This window comes from Tenrec ecaudatus, chromosome 9, assembly GCF_050624435.1.
Source record: "Tenrec ecaudatus isolate mTenEca1 chromosome 9, mTenEca1.hap1, whole genome shotgun sequence".
In the NCBI taxonomy this organism is placed as follows: Eukaryota; Metazoa; Chordata; class Mammalia; order Afrosoricida; family Tenrecidae; genus Tenrec; species Tenrec ecaudatus.
Genome location: NC_134538.1, coordinates 33,506,640 through 33,529,009, shown reverse-complemented (window position 1 = coordinate 33,529,009; position 22,370 = coordinate 33,506,640). Strand labels below are relative to the sequence as shown.

The window sequence follows — 22,370 nt, the reverse complement described above, 5'->3', positions numbered from 1 at the left end:
TGTACCTCCTGGGTAAGTTAGCCCAACCCCTGGCTGACCTTCTCTGCCTTCTCAGTAAAAGGCAGAGAAGGAGGAAACAGAAGAGTCCTGCAGGAGCCCTCAGGGCACAGCTAGTCCTTCCTGGGCCCTCCTGCCCCCAAACACTCCCAGGCTGATTCCCTGGCTATCTTGCCCTCCTCCTACCTTCCTTCTGTGTCATCTTCCCCTACACCGTGGCTCCAAATTTAAGCAGCCAGTTAAGACTGTTTAATTAAACTGAAAGAAGACTTAAATTCCATCCTTCAGTCTTACTGGCCACGTTTGGAAGGCTCAGTACGTACCAACAAACAGCCAGTCGTTACCGTATTGGACAGTGCAGATTCAGAAGCTGCCCATCACTGCAGGAAGTTCTGTAGGACAAACCAAAAACTCACTGCCACCGAGTTCATTCTGACCCACGGTGACTCCATAGCAAAGGATGCGCTTCTGAGAAGGTAACTTTACAGGAGTAGAAAGCCTCATCTCACTCCTGCAGAGAGCTGGGTGGATTTGAAGGGGTGACCTTGTTTGCAGACCAACTCGCCACCAATGCTGGAAAGCACTACACTTGGGAAGACCAATCTCCTCTGGGTCGCAGGTTCTGCAACTTTGCTGCGTCAGCTCACTAGGTGGACCAGGCACCACCAAGGCAGAGAAATCTAAATGAACCAGGAAGCATTTAAAATAGAACTTTGTTAGATTTTTTTTGCATTTAACTTTGCAGTTTATGTTCTCGTAGGACACCTGGCAGAGCCATGACTAAGCGCTTGATGACTAACTGAAAGGTCAGTGGTTCAAACCCCCCAGCTGCTCTGTGAGGGAAGATGGGACAATCTGTTCCTGGTAAGTGGCAGCCTTGGAAACCCTCTGGGGGCAGTTCCACTCTGTCCTGTAGGGCCACTCTACACTGGAATCGGCTCAATGGCACAATTTAACTTTAAGCCAAACGCCCTGAGGTGTAACATCTGTCTGGAAACACAGCATGCAGGTATGTCCTGAGAGTAGCATTCGGCATTCATATTCAACAACGGAGTCCTCTTGTTCTGAATATGGAGTCATCACATTTCCCTTGAGACTTATTTTTAAGAAAGCAAATGTTTTGAGAATGAAGATGGCAACAGGTATACAAATGTGCTTGACACAAAGGATGGATGTATGGATTGTTATAAGCATTGCATGAGCCCCCAATAATAAAACAACAGCAACTTATTTTTGTTTTTGAAATTATTGTTGGCACAAATGGAATTTCGGCTACAAAAACGTAAGCTTTGGACCCCTCTGTGCCATGGGGGAACTGACAGTGTGTTCACACGAGTATGTATGCTTTGTGACATTTTCAATGGTAAGTAGTTTTGCTGAAGTTGAGACCACTCTCTTTTCTTTGCCAAGAGGTCTCCTTTGCTTCATGTCAAGCGAGATAGTTAGTTTATTGTGCCAGCCTGGCCGATAAACACAAGTGAGATTAATTGAAGGGCAGAGAGATAAATGGCTTGGTGAGTCTCGCTTTTATTGTCTCTTGCTCTTTGATCATCTGACCAGCTGTGCTTGTTCTGTGTCTCAATTTACAGGCTACACTACCTGTGGGATGATTAGCCGGTGGACTGTGTCGCTTTAAATTGAGGTCCCTTTAAGACCACATGATTGGAATGCACATCTCTGGAGCTGAGGACTGACGGTTAGTGACAGTTGGGGACCTGCCTTGCTGTTTGTTGCCTGGGGATATATAGCCCAGCTCTCTCTACAGAGGACGAACTGGTGGCCCTCAAGACTTGAAGGACTGCCAGTGTCTCACAACTCTCTCACGGGAGTGAGTTGCACTGAGCCATTTGTACTGCTTTATAATTTCACTGTTCATTTCTTGTGTTATCTATCTATCTTTATAAATATATATAAAATTACTAGCAATCTGGTTTTGTTTCTCTAGAGAACCCTGTGTAACACATCAAGTGACATTAGAGTGAGATTTGGGTGAAGGGACATTAAGAAGAGGAACATGTAATATGCAGTCCCTGGGTGGTGCAAATGATTAATGGTCTTTACTGCCAAAGGTTGGAGGTTTCACTCCATCTAGAGCCCCTCAGAAGAAAGGCCTGGCCATCTATTCCCCCTATGGAGCTTAGTTCTTCTCTGACACACATCAAAACCAACCCGGCAGCAGCTGACACAAGAAGGTTTCATTTGGGTTAGTGGGATATAAGGGCATTTTTGTGTCATGTCCATACATGGTTAGCTTGTTGCCAGCTGTGCTACGGTGGTAAGAATTCCAGGAATACTTGGCCACACTCTGTGCTGACTCATCTGATGCTGTGCCCCAAAGGAGTGAAGCTAGAGCTGGAAATATGCCCTAGAGCGAGTGCCTCCCTTACACTGGGCTATGTGGGCAGTGGAAAGGAGCCAGGCTTGAGACCACGGGGGCCATGGAGCTGGTATGCAGAACACTCCTCCTGGCCTCAGACATGAGAAATTCTTCATGCAGCTTTTGGCTCTCAATGACCCTGATCAAATCGAAGCTCTCTCAGGAATTGTCTCACTAAAGCTGTGCACGTGTGCGTAGCAGTGAAACAAAGAGGGAGTGCATTGGTGTGTGGAGTCGTAGGCTTTATGCATGAGATCACATCTTACCATATCTGACACATCTTGTCCTGACAAAGCCTGGTGGTTCCAGGAGAAATCGCATGCTCACTTGTGGGGAAATAGCCGGAAGGAAAATATAGATACATGCTTACATACACACGCACCATAGAGCAGGGAGCCACAAAACAAAGGAGGCACTCAATAGAGAAAGCATAACATAAAATAAGATGCCAGAGTGAGGACTACACCCACCCATCATATTGCATCAATAAATGCAAAGGGAGTAAGCCTCGTTTTGAAAGAAAATCTATCCTATGCCTTTGTAGCAGACATGTCTTAATGCCACGTCAGAGCCTCTCAGCTTCACGTGTCTAGAGCCTTTGGCCACTTATCCTGTCCTAGCCTCTGCCGCAGCGTCCAGTGCGTTCCAACCCACAGCGGCTCTATGAACAACAACGGGACACACTGCTCAGTCCTGGGCCAGCCTCACAACTGTTCTCTGAGACCATTGTTGCAGCCACTGGGTCAGCCCATCTTGGCCAGAGCCTTCCTCCTTTTTGCTGTCCCTTGGCTTTACCAAGCATGATGCCCTTCTCCAGAGACTGCCCTCCCCTGACATGTCCAGAGTATATGAACCTAAGTCTCACCATCCTTGCCTCTAAGGAGGATTCTGACTTCATCCAAGACACATTTGTTGGTTCTTTTGGCAGTCTGTGGTACGTTTTATTTTGTTTTAATTTTTTAAATTAATTAAAAATCATTTTATCGGGGGCTTGTACAACTCATCACAATCCATCCATCCATCCATCCATTGTGTCAAGCACATTTATACATCTCTAGCCATCCTTATTCTAAAAACATTTGTTTTCTACTTGAGCCCTTGGTATCAGCTCCTTCCTCCCCACTCCCTTCCCACTCCCTCCTCCCTCATGAACCCTTGATAACTTGTAAATTATTATTATTTTGTCATGTCTTACATCCTCTGACATCTCCCTTCACCCACTTTTCTGTTGTCCATCCCCCAGGGAGGAAGTTATATGTAGATCCTTGTAATCAGTTCTCCCTTTCCACCCCATCCTCCCTCCACCTTCCTGGTATCGCCACTTTCACCACTGGTCCTGAAGGGATTATCTGTTCTGCATTCCATGTGTTTCCAGTTCTTATCTGTACCAGTGAATAGCTGGATTTGTAAGGTAGAATTGGGATCATGATAGTGTGTGTGTGTGTGTGTGTAATCATTAAAGAACTAGAGGAAAGATGTATGTTTCATCATTGCTACACTGCACCCTGACTAGCTCATTTCCTCCCTGAGACCCTTCTGTAAGGGGATGTCCAGTTGCCTACAGATGGGTCTTGGGTCCCAATCTGCACTCTGCCTCATTCACAATGATATGATGTTTTGTTCTTTGATGCCTGATATCTGATCCATACCTGAGCTAGATGGTCGCTTGTTTACCTTCAAGCCTTTAAGACCCCAGATGCTATATCTTTTGATAGCTGGGCACCATCAGCTTCCTTCACCACATTTGCTTATGCACCTGCTAGTCCATGGTACCTTCAATATTCTTCACCAGCACCATAAATCAAATGCATCAATTCTTCTTTGGTCTTCCTTATTCAATGTACAACTTGCATTAAGTGTGTATGAGGCAATTGAAAACACCCTGGCTTGGATAAGGAACACTTTAGTCCTCAAAGTAACATCCTTAAATTAAAAATTTTAAAAAAGTAACATCCTTGCTTTTCAATACTTGAAAGAGGTCTTGTGCAGCCAATTTACCTAATGCAATGTGTCGTTGGATCTCTTGACTGCTGCTTCCATATGTATTGATTGTGTGTCCAAGCAAGACAAAATCCCCGATAACTGACATTTTTCCTTCATTTGTCACGCTGTTACCTACAGGTCCAGTTGTGGAGATTTTGGTTTTCTTTACATTGAGTTGTAATCCACACTGAGAACTGTAGCCTTTGATCTTCACCAGCAAGTGCTTCCAGTCCTCCTCATTTCAGCAAGCCAGTGTGTGCCATCTGCATATCTCAGGTTGTTAGTGAGCCTTTCCTAATCCTAATGCCACATCCTTCTTCATGATCCACCTTCTCTGATTATTTGCTCAGCATACAGATTGAATCAGCATGGAGAGAGGATACAACCCTGAAGCACACCTTTCCCGATTTTAAACCATACAGTATTCCCTTGTTCTAGTCACACAACTGCCTCTCAATCCATGTATAAATTTTCCATAAGCAAAATGAAATGTTCTGGAATTCCCATTTATTTCAAGACTATCCATAGTTTGTTATGATCCACACAGTTGAATGCCTTGGCACAGTCAATAAAACACAAGTAAACATCTTTTCGGTTTTCTCTGCTTTCAGCCAAGATCCATTTGCCATATCCCCTGATATGTCCCAATGATATACCCCTTGTTTCAAGATCTCTTCTGAATCCAGCCTGAACTAGTAGCTCCTTATCAATGGACTGCTGCAACAATTGTTGAATGATCTTCAAAATAATTTTACTTACATGTGATATCAGTAATATTGTTCTATAATGTGAGCATTCTGTTCAGTCACCTTCCATTGGAATGAGTGCGAATACGTACCTCTTCCAATGAGTTGACCAAGTAGCTGTCATCCAAATTTCCTGGCATAGACCAGTAAGTGTTTTCCGTGTTTTGTCAGCTTGTTGAAACATTTCAACGAGCGTTCCATCCATTTTTGGAGCCTTATTTTCGGTTAATGCTTTCAGTGCAGCTTGAACTTCTTCCTTCAGCCCCATTGGTTCTTGCTCTTGAAATGGTGGATTGTTAACTAGTTCTTTTTGGTACAATGATTTTGAATATGCTTTCCATCTTATTTTGATGCTTCCTGCCTCATCTTTTACCATGGAATCTTTCAGTATTGCAACTCAAGACTTGATTTTTTTTCTCCCTTGAGTTCTTTTAGTTTAAGATATGCACGTGTTCTTCCTTTTTGGTTTGTCCATTTCATGATAATATTTGACTGTCTTCTCAAGCTGCCCTTTGAAATTTCCCATCCAGCTCTTTACTTCACGGTTTCTTCCATTTGATTGAGCTACTCTACCATTAAATTCAAGTTTCAGAGTTTTGTCTGACATCAGTTTGAGCTTTTATCTCTTTCCTGTCTTTTTAATGGTCACTAAATATTCTTGTTTTGCTTCCACAGCTCATCAGATCTTCTGTCATTAGTGGTCAATGTTTTTTAGATGTTCTCAAAATTCAGATGAGATAGACTCAAGATCTTATTTAGACTCTGGTGGACTTGCTCCAGTCTTTAGTTTTATCCTGAACTTCCCATATAAGCAATGGATGGTGTGTTCCACAATGTGTTAGACCGGATTGACTAGAGAAATAAATCCAGATGTACTCATATGTGTATAAAAGAGAGTTTTATAGGAAAAAGCAATTGGATATTGAGAAAACATCCCAGCCCAGTCCTGATCAAGTTCATAAGTCTGATATTAGCCCATATGTCTGATACTAGTCCATATATTCCTCTTCAGACTCACACAGTACATGATGAAATGATGCCAAATGCAGGAAGATCATAGGCCGGTGGGTGAAAAGTCTTGTGGGTCCAATGACAGTGAAAGTGTCTCAGTGCTGGCTCTTCAACAGGAAGGTGAAGCAGAGAGAGAATGTGGCCGGCCTCCCAGGAGAAAGAGAGGAAGTTCCCAGAATCCTCATAAGAAGGCCACACCCACAAGGAAGCATCATCAGGCTAATTGACAGGCTAGACTACACCCCTTCACTCTTAATATCCTCAAGTTGACACAAGATTATGTAACTACCACACACAGTCATCCCTTGGCCTGGTTTTACCTGCTCATACAGAGCTTCTCCATCACATCCTGTCACAGATATAGTTAATTTGATTTCTGTGTATTCTATATGAAGAAGTCCATGTAGATAGTTGTTGAAAAAGGGATTTGTGACGAATAAGTCACTGGTCTTGCAATGTCTGTCATGAGATCTCCAGCTTTATTTCTATCGCCAAGACCTTATTTTACAACTGCTGTTCCTTCCTGTGTTTCCAACGTTTGCATTCCAATTGCCAGTAATTATCAATACATCTTGATTGCATGTTTGATCAATTTCAGACTAAAACTATGGCAGAATTCTTCAATTTTTTTCATCACTAGCTTTGCTGGTTGGTGCATACATTTGAATAATAGTCATATTGATTGGATTTCCTTGAAGTGGGGACAGATGTAATCCTATCACAGACAGCATTGTACTTCAAGATAGATCTTGAAATGCCCTTTTTGGTGATGGACCCAACACCATTCCTCTTGACCATGTCATTCCCGGCGTAGTAAACCATATGATTTTCTGATTAAAAATGGCCAATACCAGTCCATGGCAGCTCCCTAACACCTAGGAAATCCATATTCATGTTCCATTTCACTTTGATGACTTCCAATTTTCCTAGATTCAGATTGCTTATATTCCAAGTTCCAATTATTAGATTTTTACAGCTGTTTCTTCTCATTTTGAGTTGTGCCCCATCAATAAACGAAGGCCCCAGTGGTTTTATTCTCACAGACTTTACTCCATTCATGTCATTCTGGTTGACCCTCCTTTGAGCAGGCAGCTCATCGACGGTCATATTCTGAGGGCTTTCTGACCTAAGTTCTGTCCTCCAGCACTGTTTCTGACAAAGTTTTGCTTCTATCCATTTGGCCTTGGGTGTCTGACAATTTTTCAATGCTGTTCACAGGTGTGCAGTGACCGATCCTCTGAAGTGGACAGCTGATTCCTTCTTCGTAGGCTTCTTAGCCTGGAAGCTCCACTGAAACCTGTTTACTCTGGTGATACTGCTGGAATCAGGAATATCACAGACAGCATTATACTTCAGGACCCATCTTTAAATGTCCTTTTGGACAATGGATCCATTTCTCTTGAATGAGTCACTCAATCCCTGTGAGGGCGTGTCCATCTGGGTCTCAAAGAACCTGGGTATCGATGGCTTGAAAGCAAGAGGAAACACATTCCTTTAATAAATTAACAGATGGTATATGGTCCAAACTGTAAACAAAATATGATCATATCAAGACATCCCAGAAGAGGAACCACATTACAGATGGAAGAAAGCTCTTTCTATTTCTCCAGATATCTTCAGTGAACTCTGTCTGGTTTTCTCTCCACCACTTGGCCTGGTGAAATAGGTTGCTTGCTCTCAACACTACCGGCTGACCTCTGTGAAAGCAACCTGCGGCATTGGCAAGAGCACAGACTCCACCGTGGTTAATAGGCAGCCTCGGGGGGGTTTGTCAGTCTAGTGTCTGATGAGCCCAAGAGTCCACGGACATTTGACGGCTCGCAGGTCTTGTCCACATGCAGGAGGTGGTTTGGATAATGTTTGCCTTGTAGGCCACTCTTCCAGCTAAGCCCGGGGCTGAAATTACAGTTGTGACTCCTTCCATAGCTATTCCTCGTCCTCTCCTTGGAGGTAAGGTAAGGTAGTTTCTCGGGGATGTAGCATGGGATGAAACAGAGGAATGAGTGGAGGTAGAAAGGACTGGAATCTTGGGATATATGAATAGAACCTGTGGTAGTTATATGAGTGTTTGTCAATTTGAAAGGATTAAGAGTGAAGGGGTGGAGTATAGCCTGTCAATCAGGTCATAGCCAATGAGGCTCTGTGTGGGCATGGCCTTCTCCTGAGGATTCTGGGAGCTCTGCTACTCCTCCTTGTAGGAGGAGACACACACTTTCTCTGTTCACTCCCTGGGAGGCATTGCAGCTGGCAAGACACATGGAACTATGCTAGCACCTTGAGCTGGAGCAGCCACATGGAGCCCCCTGCCAGCGCGGATGCTTCCACCATCACTGGGTCCACAAAGCTATCCACCTACTGGCCTGTGACCTTCCTGCATTCAGCATCATTGCATGGCTTCAGGAATCTAAAGAGGAATTGATGGACTACTATTAGTATTGACATATGGGGTAATATCAGACTTAGGAACTTGATCTTGATTGGGCTGGTCTGTTTTCTCAATATTCAATTGCTCTTGTATATAAAGCTCTTTCCTATATACATATGAGTGTCTCTGGATTTGTTTCTCTAGTCAACCCAGACGAACACAGAACTTGTGGGGGAAGTCCCTCAGCCCAGAGAATACATTCCCTTGACTGAAGATTGGGCTAACCAAGTGAATCCCCACCACTGGAAGCACTGATCCATCCACATGCAAACCATGTGTAGGGAGGGGTGTTTATAATGGCAGAGTTAATCTGCCCTGCCCATTTTTGCAGGTTACTTGGACCCCTGTATATCTCAGGCCCTACCTATATTGGTCCCCAGCTTGCTGCTATCCCCTCCTTGGCCTTGACATCTTTGGAAGTATTGGTGAGGGTCCCACTGGCCTGGTCTGCCCACATAGACTGGATATAAGGGTCTAAAGTCCGGATTTTAAATTTTTGTGTATTGCTCAATGCCCATCAAAGCAGTGATATGCAAACATCTGGGAAGAATAACAATTACATGTAAAGGCCCAGCCAGATGGCAGGTTTTAGTCCCAAATGTTATTTTTCCACAAATGTATGCAAGGGGCCTGGCTATGCTTGGCCCATCCACTTGAGTTACATTTTGATTCCACACTAGAACGTCACCTGGTTGGAGTTCAGGAACTGCTCTGGAGGTGTTGTAAAGGGGATAAAGCACAAGGGGTGACAGTGTAATAATATACATTCATCGTCCTTATGGTGCTATTTATTAAAGAGAAGGGTCCAATGGTGCAGTTCTGTGGAGTTTGGGTTGTGAATGTGGTATATTGCCAAACGAATTCCTCAGGGAACTGTTAATAGTAAAGTGTGGATCGGGGCCCTCAAACTACAGCCCATGGGCCACAGGCGGCCCACCGAGGACATTTATCTGGCCTACTGGGTGTTTTTTGTCACCGCTGCCTGTCCTGCTTAGCAGCTGACACCTGCAGTGTGCATAGGAATTTGTACATAGTTTTTTTTAAAACTATAGTCCAGCCCTCCAACAGTCTGAGTGACAGTGAACTGGCCCCGTTAAAAAAGTTTGAGGAGCCCTGGGTGGATGATTGCCACGTGGTGTGATCTGTCCCCCCAGTCCTCGAATAGCTGAGGGCATTTAAGAACAGTACCACTTGTGGACTTGTTGTATAGCAAAATTACTTGGGGTCCAAATGGAGGTTCTGTATTCCTACTACTGCTGGGTGCTGAGACACAGATCTGCCCTAGGAATCTTGGGATTACAGAGACTTGCGAGTGGGGATAAAGGTGGAAGAGGCTGAGAGCCTCTCCTTGGGGGATTGATGGCATAGCTTTCAGTCACCAAGATTTTGACCCGAAATCACAGTCCTAGTGAGGGGGAGATAATTATTCTCTCTCACTGCTCCAGTGAAGACCAGTTGCAGCCACCAGTTACAACTCCAAATAAATATTCATTTTAACTTATAAGGAGGCTTGTGATAAGAACCCCTGTCTTACAGGAAGCAAACATCATGAAGAAATTCTGGTCACAGCCAGGATTAGGCAAAGTGGAACTGCAAAAACAATCCCTGCCCAAGGAATGCATTTATTCTACAAAAACACTAGAAGGCTTAGCTTTCTGAGAGTGGCTTCTTTTTTCTTGAACAGGTGTCTCCAGCTGTCTTTTGGGAGTCATAGCAGCCCAGATCAACCTCAGCATGATCTTGTGTTATTCCCATGGTTCTTCACAGTCTTGACCAGAGACAGGAGGACTCAATTCTTGACTCCTCCTAGTTTCACTCCTATAGGACTGTGGTATGTCACAATTGTAGGGAGGGAGATTTATCGAGCAGTCTAATTTGATACCAAAGATGCTGTCCATGATGGACTTACCTGGCTTGCCACTCCCCTTTCTGGGAGGAATCAGAGTTGGCCATGGCATCAAATACCACACAAACTCACTCATCAAGCACTTACTTACAAGTTAAAGTACATTCTAAAGAAGGAACGATAGGTGTTCTCCACAGAATGGAGAAGACTCAGTTATGATACAAAGCAAGGGCTTTTATATCTTGATGTGAAATATATGCTTAGGGGAGAAAGTCAGGGTTTTTCTGGGAATAGGAATGTTCCCCCAGCCTCCTACCCCCGCCCAGTTTGAGTGACATCCCTTGTCCCTTGTGTTACTCTGGGTAGACTAGTGAGAGAAACAAATCCAGGGAGACTCATATGTGTGTAAGAGAGAGTTTTATATTAAAGAGTAATTGTATATTAAGAAAACATTCCAGGCCCGTCCAGATCAAGTCCACAAGTCTGATATTAGTCCATATGTCTGATTCCAGTCTATACATTCCTCTTCAAACTCACACAACACATGCAATGATGCTGAGTGCAGCAAGATCGCAGGCTAGTGGGTGGAAAGTCTTGTGGATTCAGTGGTGGTGGAAGCATCTCAGTGTTGGTGTGAGTCTCCATGTGGCTCCTCTAGCTCCAGGGCTGTGGATCCATCAGCATAGCTCCATGTGGCTTGTCATCAGGGATGTCAAGGGGAGAGTGCATCTACCATCTGATAAGCTTTTTGTCTCCATAGTGCCTCCAAATGAGGTCATCAAGCTGTGACCCGATTGACAGGCTAAACTCCACCCCTCCACTCTTAATAGTCTCAAGTTGACACTAGAATATGTAACTGCTATACCCCTCTCCTGTCTTGAATTGGTTGGGCTCTGAACTGCCATGGTGCTAGAGGATATGCGCCTTTTACAATACTAGTGAATCTAAGGGTATCTAAGTCATTTGCCACCCCTACTCCGGAGGCTCCAAGTTGGTACAGCCCCTTACCTCAGAGTCCCTGCTCTTGTGGTTTTAGCCCCCTTTTCTGCTCGGAAAGCAATTATTTGGAAAAGGCACCAAATGCAGGAATTTCCTTGTTCTGTCCTTAACAGTACATACTTATCGTCGAGCAAAACTCAATAGGCGATTCTCCTTTTCAGGCTATTTGTGTGGACATGCTCATTTCGCTGCTATCACCCAACATTAGGTCATTAAAAGAAATTAAAAAACGTTACCAATTTGGGATCGCGCACACCCCTTAATAAAATCCCATTAAGACCGACCCCTTACTTCCATCGTTCTTTATTATTTTCTAAAGAGAAATATCAGGCCATTTGTTCGCGGAGGTGCTCCATATAATTCACTGCAACACGAGGGGTGACAAGTGAACAGTCAGAACAATCAGATGCTCCCACACAGAGGGCAGACAAATTAGCTGGCATCTCCATACAACCCTAGGCTTGCTAACGACTGCTTTTCTGACGTGTCCGGCTTCTTAAGGTGCTCGGGATTCCGAGGCAAACGGTCGGTCCGGGAAGGGTTCGGAGCTGGGTCGAGTCCTAGTCGGGCCCTGAATCGCTACGTCTTCCTCCCTGGTTAAGCGCATCGCCCACTGGGAGCCTTCCCCGCACCGCGGCGAGGCCGGACTCTCGGGCGGCCCGGACCCCAGACGCCGGAGCCGGGTTTCCGGGGCCCACTTGCTGCCGCGCACCAACCGGAAGCTCCCTATGGGCGGGAGCTCCCGGTGGGCGGGAGCTCCCGGTGGGCGGGAGCTCCCGGTGGGCGGGAGCTCCCGGTGGGCGGGAGCTCCCGGTGGGCGGGAGTTCCCGGTGGGCGGGAGTTCCCGGTGGGCGGGAGTTCCCGGTGGGCGGGAGTTCCCGGTGGGCGGGAGTTCCCGTGGGGGAGGTTGGAGCTACTGTCGGCCAGATGCTGGTTTCGAGAGAGGCACGCCCCGCGAAGGTGATTCGGTCCATTCTGGTTTTCACCTCGGAAAGCCGCAGCTGGTCCGCTTCTAACGGTGTTTTGTGAGCGCCGCCTGGCGTCGCCGACCCGGGGGCCCTTTCCCTGGCTCTCGGCCCACAGGGCGCCCGGGGCACCTCTGGCCGGCTCAGTCTCCTCTCACTCTCCTTAACCTCCTTCCTGCACCGAGGCCGCTACCAGACCCTTTGTTCCATGGCCCAGGCCCGCATTCCCGCATTCCCGCATTCCCGCATTCCCGCCCACCTCTTCTGGAGCCCCGGCGTCATTGTGTGGCATACCAGGTATAAGCGACAGTTGGGGGTGTGTCTCACTCGGAACTCCTAATTGCGTTGGTTGTCAACCTGGTTGTACCGTTTGGCTTGGAGGAGGAGACGGATTCTTAACCCTTTGGCTGTGGTTGGGTCGGGAAAAGTTAGTACTTGGCTTCAGTGTTGGCGTTGAAGGCTAAGTGGGAAGATGAGAACTTAAAAAGTACTGCCGCGTTAGGACTCAAATGATCTGTGTATTTGAATGTTCCAAAAGTGTGTCTGAGACAACCACAAATAGTGTTACTCGCCCTTACTCACTTCGTTTTTATTTTTTAGGGATTAGGTTTCAGAGCTGCTGACAGATAACCGAGACTCAGGTTTCAGCCAAGTTCCCGACCAGTTCATCCTCTTACAGAGTTAATAGCCTTTTGTCGGCTAGACAAGAAACAATTTACCTTTTTCGTGGAATTTTTATTAGGTAGGTTACATTTTATCCAATAAATTACATCAAGGTAGATGAGTGTTGAGTATAACTATTCACATTCCACTTGTATTCTTTGTGTGAATTTTCTTGTTTTTAAAAAGCTTTTTGTGATTTGGGTGAAAGTTTACAGAGCAAAGTGATTTTTTTGTTCAACAGCTCATAAACTCTGTGATTCGTGGCATTAATTGCAATCCCCACAATGTAATAACATTGTTCCTACTTTCTGTGTTTACTGCTTTTTCTTCGGTTTTAAAAAAACAAGTTTAGTAAGATGTCACACATCACACTCACCTAACTGCACTGTACAATTAAATGGGTTTTCACTATATTTACAAAGTTGTGCATCACCACTATCAATTTAGATCATTTTCATCAATCCAGAGGAAAGCTATATTCATTAGCAAGTGATCATGCTTCATCTCCCCTCCCCCAGTGTCTGCCAGCCCTTCATTTACTCTCTTTTTAGAATTCCCTATTCTGGGCATTACACTTAAATGGAATCAGATGGGGTGACTTTTGTGACTGTTATCTTCTACTTAATGATTTAATCTCACTGAGGATAATAATTTCAAGGTTCATCCAAGTTGTAGCATAAATCATTTTCATTGCTGAATAACATTCCATTGTATGGATATACTAGTTTGTTTTTCCATTCACCAGTTGCATATAGGGTTGCTATCAGGGTTTTAGTTTTGATTATAAGAGGGGACTTCAAAAAATGAATCAATGGAATTAAAAAATAATGAATAATGGGTTTTTTCCTTTGAGTTTTTTTAACCCCTTTGTATACCTTGGAGTGGACTTGCTTGGCTATATGTTAGCAGTATACTTAGCTATTTGAGGAACTGCCAAGTTGTTTTCCAAAGTGGCTGCAGCATCTTGTATTTCCATCTGCACTGAATAAGGGTGCCAATTTCTCCACTTCCTCTCAAACACTTCCATTGTCTTTTTATTGTAGCCACCCTATGTGTGTGATTTACAAACATCTCCCTAATGACGAAGGAAGGCAACTTGGTGGGGCAATGGCTACACCCTGATGACCAGGAAGGCCAGTGGTTCTGGTCTACCAGCCACTCAAGGGCTTGTGGGCTAGCTTGAGGGTTTCAGGGCTAGTTTGGGGCTTTGAGGATTAGTTTGAGGCCTGAGAGCCAGTTGGAAGCCTTGAAGTCTAGTTGGGTGGGCTTGAGGGCTAGAAGCATGCATCTTGGGAACACCCACTGGCAGCCCCCCAACAGAAGCTTGCTTTTTGGGTTGGTTATAGCAGAAGCATGCCACTGAGTGGGGGTAGGTAGGAGTGGGAGCATGCAAAATCATGCTTCTTGGACACACCCTCTGGAATACCCTTGCCAGAGCATGCCTAGAGGGGAGAGGGGCTAGTGTCAGACTGCAGCCAGAAGCATGCTTCTGGGAAGCTCCCCCTGGTCCCTCCCCAAACATGCTTCTGGGGGCATATAAGAGTGGGATCCTGCCAAGAGCCTGTTTCTGGGGAGCTCCTCCTAGCTGCCTCCTGCCAAAGCATCCTCTGGGATTTTGTAGACTGGGACCCTGTCAGAAGCCTCTTGAAGCATACCTCTGGGGAATAGTGCAAGAGTGGGACCCCACCAGAAGTCTATTTCTGATGGCTCCCACTGTTGGTGTAGGAATGGGACCCGCAAGGAGCATGCTCTGGGGGCCTCCCATTTGCAGCTTTCACTAGAATCATGCCTCTCGGGGGTGAAGGAGTAGGGCACCGTGCGAAGCATGCTTTTGAGGGTGTCTCCCAGGCAACCACCTGCCAAAAGCATGGCTAGGGGACATGGAAGAGAGGGACCCTGCCAGAAGATTGCTAGTGGAGGGCTCCTCTGGGAGGCCCCACAATCCCGAAGCAAGCCACTGGGGGCGATATAGGAGTTGGGACCCCACCAGAAGCATTCCTTTGAGGAGGGGGGTATAGGACTGGGACCCTGCCAAAAGAAAGCTTATGTGGAGCTACCCTGGCAGCCTCCACCAGAAGCATGCCTCTGGGGTGGGTGTAAGAGTGAGACCCCGCCAGAAACAGGCTGCTGGGGGCTTCCCCTGCTAGCACCCCTCCAGATACATGCATCTGGGGTGGTGGTGGTATAGGAATGGGATCCCACCAGGAGCATGCTTCTGAGGGGCTCCCCCTGGCAGTCCCCACTCCGGAAGTTTGCATCTGGTGTGGGGGTGTAGGAGTGTACACCAGCAGTATGCTTCTGGGAGACTCCCCCTGGCATCCTGTCGAAAGCCATGCCTCTGTGGGGTGGGTTTGGGTGTGGGTCTAGGAGTGGGACTCTGCCAGAAGCATGCTTCGAAGTTGTGTCAGGATAGCCAGCTCCTAACGAATCATCGCAGGTCTGGTAGGCCCAATTGTACAGAGATAATAAGTAAACATTACTGTAGTAAAGTCATTGAGGTCATGAGAGATAGAAGAGAGAGTAAAGTGAAGGAGTCAGACATATTTCATGGTAGTATGCTCACTTCAGCCCCACTTGGTGGTCCACATGGAGATGGAAGAGGAGAGGGCAGGAGAGAGTTATCTGAATTGGGTGTGGCCCCAGGAGAGGGTGCCTCACCGGAGCCATTGAACTCAACTTTGCCAGCCGTGAGTGTTCCAAGCTCCAGCTAAGAAGGTATCCACCGGTCCCTTCCGCAGGCTGAGTCCACGGCTTATCCTGGCCAGTCTGCCCTTGTGCTGAGCCCTTTACTCTGGGCACTCACCTCCCCGTGGCTCAGGGAAGGCCCTGTTAGGGCCATTGCTGGTCCTAGTCTCAGACCTTCCCAAGGAACAGGGCACTCAGCTTGAAGCCCCACCGATGAACTTCTCTCCGCCCTACTTATTGTGGGATAAACAGTGTTGTCTGCTTGCTCTGGATGGCTGATAACCCCCAGGGAGAATAACCCCTGACCTACTACTTTCCTTGGCCTCCAAGTGTAGTCATTTACCATACGTAGCAAGCACCTAAGTTTGGCATATATTTGGGGGAGGCAACTCGGGAGAAATCTTTGTTTCCTGTAGGGTTGCTCCCCACCAGCTCCAGCAAAAAGCATGCCTCCGTCTGGAGTGTGGGAGTGGGGCCTACTTTTTTGCAGGGCGTGCCAGGAGGAGCCCACCAGAAGTATGCTTCTGGAGGGGTCTCACACCTACACCCCCCCCCCAGAGCATGCTTCTAGTGGAGTCCCTCTCCTATACCCAAACCGAGCCTGCTAGGTAGCACGTTTCTGGCAGGTTCCCACTCCCCCCCCCCAAGAGTTTACTTCTGGTGTGGAGTGCAGGGGGATCCCCAAGAAGTATGCTTCTGGTAAAGTCCCACACCTACACCCACGCCCCTTCCCAAAGCCTGCTTCTGGAGGGGAGGGAGGTTCCAGGGAGTGCTCCTCTGTAGCAGGCTCAGGTCCCATCCTATACAACCCCGGAGGGAGGCTGCTGCTGAGGAGGGGTGCTAGGGTGAGCCCCCTAGAGGAATGGTTCTAGTGGGATCCCACTCCTATACCCCTCCCCCACCCCACAGCATAATTCTTGTAGGGGGGGTCAGGGGGAGCTCCAGAAGCATGCTTCTGGCAGGGCCCCACTCTTTCAGCCCCCCCACATAATGCTTCTGGTGGAGTGCAAGGGGGAGAATACTTTAAGAGAGAGATTCAAGGAGCCCCCCAAGCATGCAAGGGGGGTTTCTCCAGAAGCATGCTTCTCTTGGGGTCCCACTGCTACAACCCTCTCTGTAGGATGCTTCTGCAGGCAGATTCAGGGGGAGCCCCACAAAAGCATCCTGATGGGGTCCTACTCCTACACCCCCTCCCCAGAACATGCTTCTGGTGAGGGGTCCTAGGGGGGCTCCTCAGTAGGCTTTTAGCAGGGTCCCACCCCAACATCCCTTCTCCAGATCCTGCTTCTGGCGGTGGGTGCTGGGGGGAGCCCCCCAGATACATGCTTCTGGCAGGATTCCACTCCTACAATCCCCCTAGAGGATGTTTCTGGTGTGTGTGGGGCAACGGGAGCCCTCAGAAGCATTCTCCTGGTGCGGTTCCATTTATACCTTCTTCAGAGCCTGCTTCTGACTGGGACCGACTCTTATACCTGCCCCAACTATGTTTCTGGGGGAGGTGCCAGGGGAAGCTCCACAAAAGCAGGCTTCTGATGGGTTCCCATTCCCACATGGCCCACCAGAGACACATCTCCCATGAGGGGCTGCCAGGGAGAGCCCCCCAGAAGCATGCTTTGGTGGTGTACCCCTGCCACCACCCCAGAGCCTGCTTCTGGTAGGGGTTGGGGGCAGGAGGAGCCCCTCTCAGAAGCACGCTTCTGCCTGGGTGCCACTCCTACATACCCCCAGAGCCTGCTTGGTGGGGTGGGGGTGGGATGGGAGGGGGAGAAGGGGGGTATCCCTTCAGAAACATGCTTCTGTCAGGATACCACTCCTACACCTCCCTACAGACTGCTTTTGATGGGGGTGCCAGGGGGAGCTCCCCAGAGCTTGATTCTGGTGGGGTTCCACTCCTACCCCACCCTGCTGAGCATGCTTTTTTCAGGAGGTGCTAGAGGGAGACCCCAGAATCATACTTCTGGTGGTGTCCAACTTCTACAGCCGCCCCCAAGCATGCTCCCAGTGGGGGGGGGTGCCAGGGGTCCCCCAAGAAGCATGATTCTGGTGGGGCCCCACTCCTACAGCACCCCAGAGTATGCTACTGGCAGGGGTGGGGTAAGGGAGAGCCCCTAGAACAGACTTTCTCACAGGCCCAGATCTTCAAGAATTAACAGGTGTCAATTTACAATAGAATTTACTAATGAATTTACTGTAGAGCTGGTTTATCCTTATTGTTAGGTGCCATCAAGATGGTTCCAGCCCATAGCAACCCTATGCACAACAGAATGAAACATTACATTGTCCTGCGCCAACCTCACAATTGTTCCTATGTCTAAGCTCATCGTTGCAGCCACCGTATCAATACATCTCTCTGAGGCCTTCCTCTTTTTTGCTGCCCCCGCACTTTACCAAGCCCGATGCCCTTCTCCAGGAATTATCTCCTGACAATCTGTCCAGAGTGTGCAAGACAAAGTCTTGCCATCCTTGCCTCACAGAAGCACTCTGGCCTCACTCCTTCCAACACACACTGGTTTGTACTGTTAGGCCAGGGTATTTTCATGACCTTCTCCAGCACCACAATTCAAACGCAGTGGTTCTCTTTCGGTCTTCCTTATTCAGTGTCCAACTTTCACATGCAAATGAGGCAATGGGAAATGCCTTTTAACAAACTAAATCTCAATTAAATATGGTACATTTACAGAGTTGATCAACAGCCGACAGTCTTCCACTTCCCTCTATCAACATGGATTTAATTTGTTCCAACTGTCCCATTGAGTTGCAGACAGTAGTAGAGCTAATTTCCTAATTCTTTCTCATTTTGTACCAAAATGTGTTAGTCCAGGTGGACTAGAGAAACAAATCCAGAGACACTTATATGTGTATCAGAAAGAGCTTTATGTACAAGAGCAATTTTACATTAAGAAAGCAGCCCAGTCCAGTCCAAATCCGTGTGTCTGATATTAGCCCATATGTCCAGTACCAGTCTATAAATTTCTCTTCAGACTCACACAACACATGCAATGATGCTGAATGTAGGAAGACCACAGGCTGGTGGGGGGAAAGTCTTGTGGATCCAGTGGTGGAGGAGGCATCTCAGTGCTGGCAGGGTTCTCCACGTGGTTCCTTCACCTCTGAGGCTTTGACTTCCATCAGTCAGTCTCCATGTGGCTTGTCAACAAGAATGTCTCTCTGGGAGTGGCCTGTTTCCTGCCTCCAAAATGTGGTCATCAAACTGCATCATGCTTGACAGGCTAAACTCCACTCCCTCACTCTTAATTCTCTCAAATTGACAACAGATTATGTTACTACCACCCCGAATCATCATGTCACCACGTCTCTGAGTTCAGTGGGTATTTCTGATCCATGGCACAGTGCTACTTCCACTAACTTTCTGCTTCTTGTCACCAGTCTCCCAGTCTCCAAGTGATATGATGTGACTTGGAACTTTGCTTCTGATTTTTTCTCCCTATAATTCTGAAAACCTCCAATATCATTGGTAATTCAAATGCCTTGTAATTACAGGAAAGAGTAAAGTTTTAAAATTAATATCTCATGGACCATTTATTAATGTGAGAAAAGCATCGTGATACATTTTCAGGGGACAAGAACATACAATTCCATAGATGTATAGATTTTTACTTCACTACACCTGTGGATTTGTTTAGGTAAGATGTATGTTTGGTGTGTGTTGGACATGTAAAAAGAGAAATTAGTATTAGAACGATGTTTTCTGTGCATGAAAAGGGAATCAACGAATTCTAGAAAGTTCGGCAACTGAGGACTCTGGTAACCCTGAACTTTGCAACTGGGGCTACATTCACTGGTACCTTCTGTCAACAGATTCCGTCACTGCCAAAGAAGTAGTCTTGTCTGAGAAACCACTGATCTCCAAGGAAACAGACCTTATTGAGCCAACCTTGTTAGATGAACTAATCTGTCACACTGACTCTGTAGCCTCTGTGTACCATCAGCTTCCCAATGCGTTTGTAGAAGGAAGTCTTAGGATCCATAACAAACACCCATTCAATATGGAAGCACTGATTCTGGTGACAACCCTGTTGGCACGATCACTGCAACCAACTTGGAACAACCTCAGCTTCTTTACTCAGGCAACCTTTTGATTCCTCAAGGAGATCTTTTGAATCTTGATCTTAGTCTCCCAGTCAATGAGCCACAGGTGTCTTCCATGCAAATGGGAGCAGTGGATCTCTTGGCAGGGGAACTAGATAGTCTGGCTGGGCAGTCCTGCATCCCATCTTCAGTGCCTGCAAAATTTGCTCTTCCACCTACTACTGCTGACCACCTACTACTGCTGAATGACCTTTTTGAATTTTCCACAGAAACAGGAGAATATGTGACTGCAGCAAAGTTTAAAGGCTTGGAGATTTCAGGAACATTCACTTACCATCAAGGCGACATCTATATGGAAATGAACTTCACCCACACAGGTTTGCAGCACATGACAGACTTTGCCATCCAGTTAAACAAGAATAACTTTGGTGCCATGCCCAGCACACCTCTGACCATCTATACACCACTGATGCCAAACCAGAGCATTGACATCTCCCTTCTTCTCAACACCTTAGACCCAGTCATGAAGATGGAACTTCTGCAGGTGGTTGTGAAAAATAATATGGATGTTGTGGTAGTTATATAACAGTCAATTTAAGGATTAAGCGTGTAGGGGTGGAGTCCAGCCTGTCAATCAGGTCATAACCAATGAGGCTTCTGTGTGGGCATAGCCTTCCCCTAAGGATTCTGGGAATTCCACTATTTCCTCCTTGGAGGTGGGAGACTCTGCTCACACCCTGGGAGACAAGCAGCTGCCACAACACATGGACCCACCCTGATGCAGCCCTAGGTGCTGGAGAAGCCATGCAGAGACCTCCCAGCACTGAGATGTTTCCAATGCCACTGGATCCAAAGACTTTCTACCCACTCGCCTGTGATCTTCTACATTCGGTGCCATTGCATGTGTTTCGTGAGTCTGAAGAGGACTTTATAGATTGGTTTTGGACATATGGGCTAATATTGGACTTATGGACTCGATCTTGACTGGGCTGGGATGTTTTCTCAATGTCCAATTGCTCATACATAAATCTCTTTCTTATACCCATATGTGTGTCCATGGATTTGTTTCTCTAGTCTACCCAGACTAACACAGATGTTTTCTACTTCAGCTACCTCATTCCATTCAATATGCTTTTTGTAGAAGATGGCAAAATGGAATGCCAGATCTTCTTTGCAACATGGAAGGATATTCCTAATGAAAATGAACTTCAGTTTCAGATGAAGAAATGTCATTTAAATGCCAACACTGTTTCCGGAAAATTGCAAAACAGCAATGTTTATATTGTTGCCAAGCAAAATATGGAAGAGCAGAACATACTGTACCAATCGCTGAAGCTCATGGGAAATGGATTTTGGCCAAACTTTTTATCCAGTCAGGAAACCCAATTATATATTGTTACTGAAGTGCAGAGCTTCTGAAGTCTCTCAGTACATCTATCAGATTTATGACAGCATCTTAAAAAACTAATGGACGGGTCCAGTGCCCTCCAGCAACCCTGTGTTTCGTGTAAGCCATGAGCTCTTCACTGGAGGAAATTGCTTTGATGTACAGAATCTAAACACAAACACACTGAGGGTACCCACTAAAGTAGTGACTGATGTAACCTGTACTAACAGTAGGGCATCACCTGCCGCATATTTTGAGCTTCGTGTGAACCTGTATAACCACTGCTTCAATCGCTTCCCATTTGTCACCTGCTGCTGCTATCTGGTCCTTACTTGTGGCCTTCTCCATGCTATGCCAATGATTGGTGTTGTCTACATCTGCTTTTGAGTGTCATTTGATATTTTGAAACCAACCACTCCTTTCAAAAGCAGAAAAGAGGGAAAAGTAAAGTAAGGAAGTGTTCCTGAAAAAAAAAGTTTCATTTTGTACTTTAAGTTTTATTTCATCGGTCGATATGGGGTCCCTGCTGAATCAAATGAATAAGCCCTGCTCTTCTCTTTTAACACAAGAGAAGCAGTTTTACTCTGAGCCAGAATCACCTCTACACAAACTAAAACAACACCTGGTTGGTTTTTATTCTGTTTTTTAATACAATGAGGATACAGAAATCCTGGTGGCACTGTGATTAGAGCACTGGCCATCGAAACTCCAGTTTCTAAGGAGAACTATTACATTACCTGTCCATAAAGATCTACAGTCCAGAAAACCCTATATAAAGTCCCTGTGAGTTGGAATAGACTCAATGACAGAGTATGATTGTATGATTGGAGTCAGAAAGCATGTTCTCTCCCATTTTGTGGAATGAGTTTAATGGCCCAGAACTGAAAGTAGTTAACAGGAAGTGAAAGTTTCCTGTTTTACAAAGTTGTATTCAGCAAGTCAATTCAAGTCTGCAAACAAATTGCCCCAGTCCCTGCCCCCGTCCAGCACAGCCACCTTCTGCTGTGGGTCTCGGACATTTTCAGGATGCGACTTTTCTCTGTTTCTTGCATGGTCATCGGTGTCAGTGTCCTCAGACGGCAGGCTCTTAATCTGAAAACAGGCTGTGCTGACTGAAAGGACCATGGAAAGGAAAGACATTTCCTTTGCGAAGTCCTCAGGAGATCGATTGATGCAGTGGCTGTTGCAACACTGGGCTCCAATATAGCAAATATTGTTAAGACAGTGTGGTGGTGT

The 22,370-nt window shown here is 46.5% G+C and overlaps 1 protein-coding gene across 1 annotated transcript in view; it reads left to right on the top strand.

The window, feature by feature from the left end:
- The window catches only part of LOC142457194 (AP-2 complex subunit beta-like), a 26,299-nt gene extending 3,929 nt beyond the window's left edge, over nt 1–22,370 (top strand). The window contains 5 exon segments of the mRNA XM_075558541.1: nt 11,987–12,163; nt 12,468–12,646; nt 16,831–16,907; nt 19,439–19,693; nt 19,696–22,370. Coding sequence (XP_075414656.1) covers nt 11,987–12,163; nt 12,468–12,646; nt 16,831–16,907; nt 19,439–19,693; nt 19,696–20,333 — 1,326 coding nt within the window. The 3' untranslated portion in view covers nt 20,334–22,370.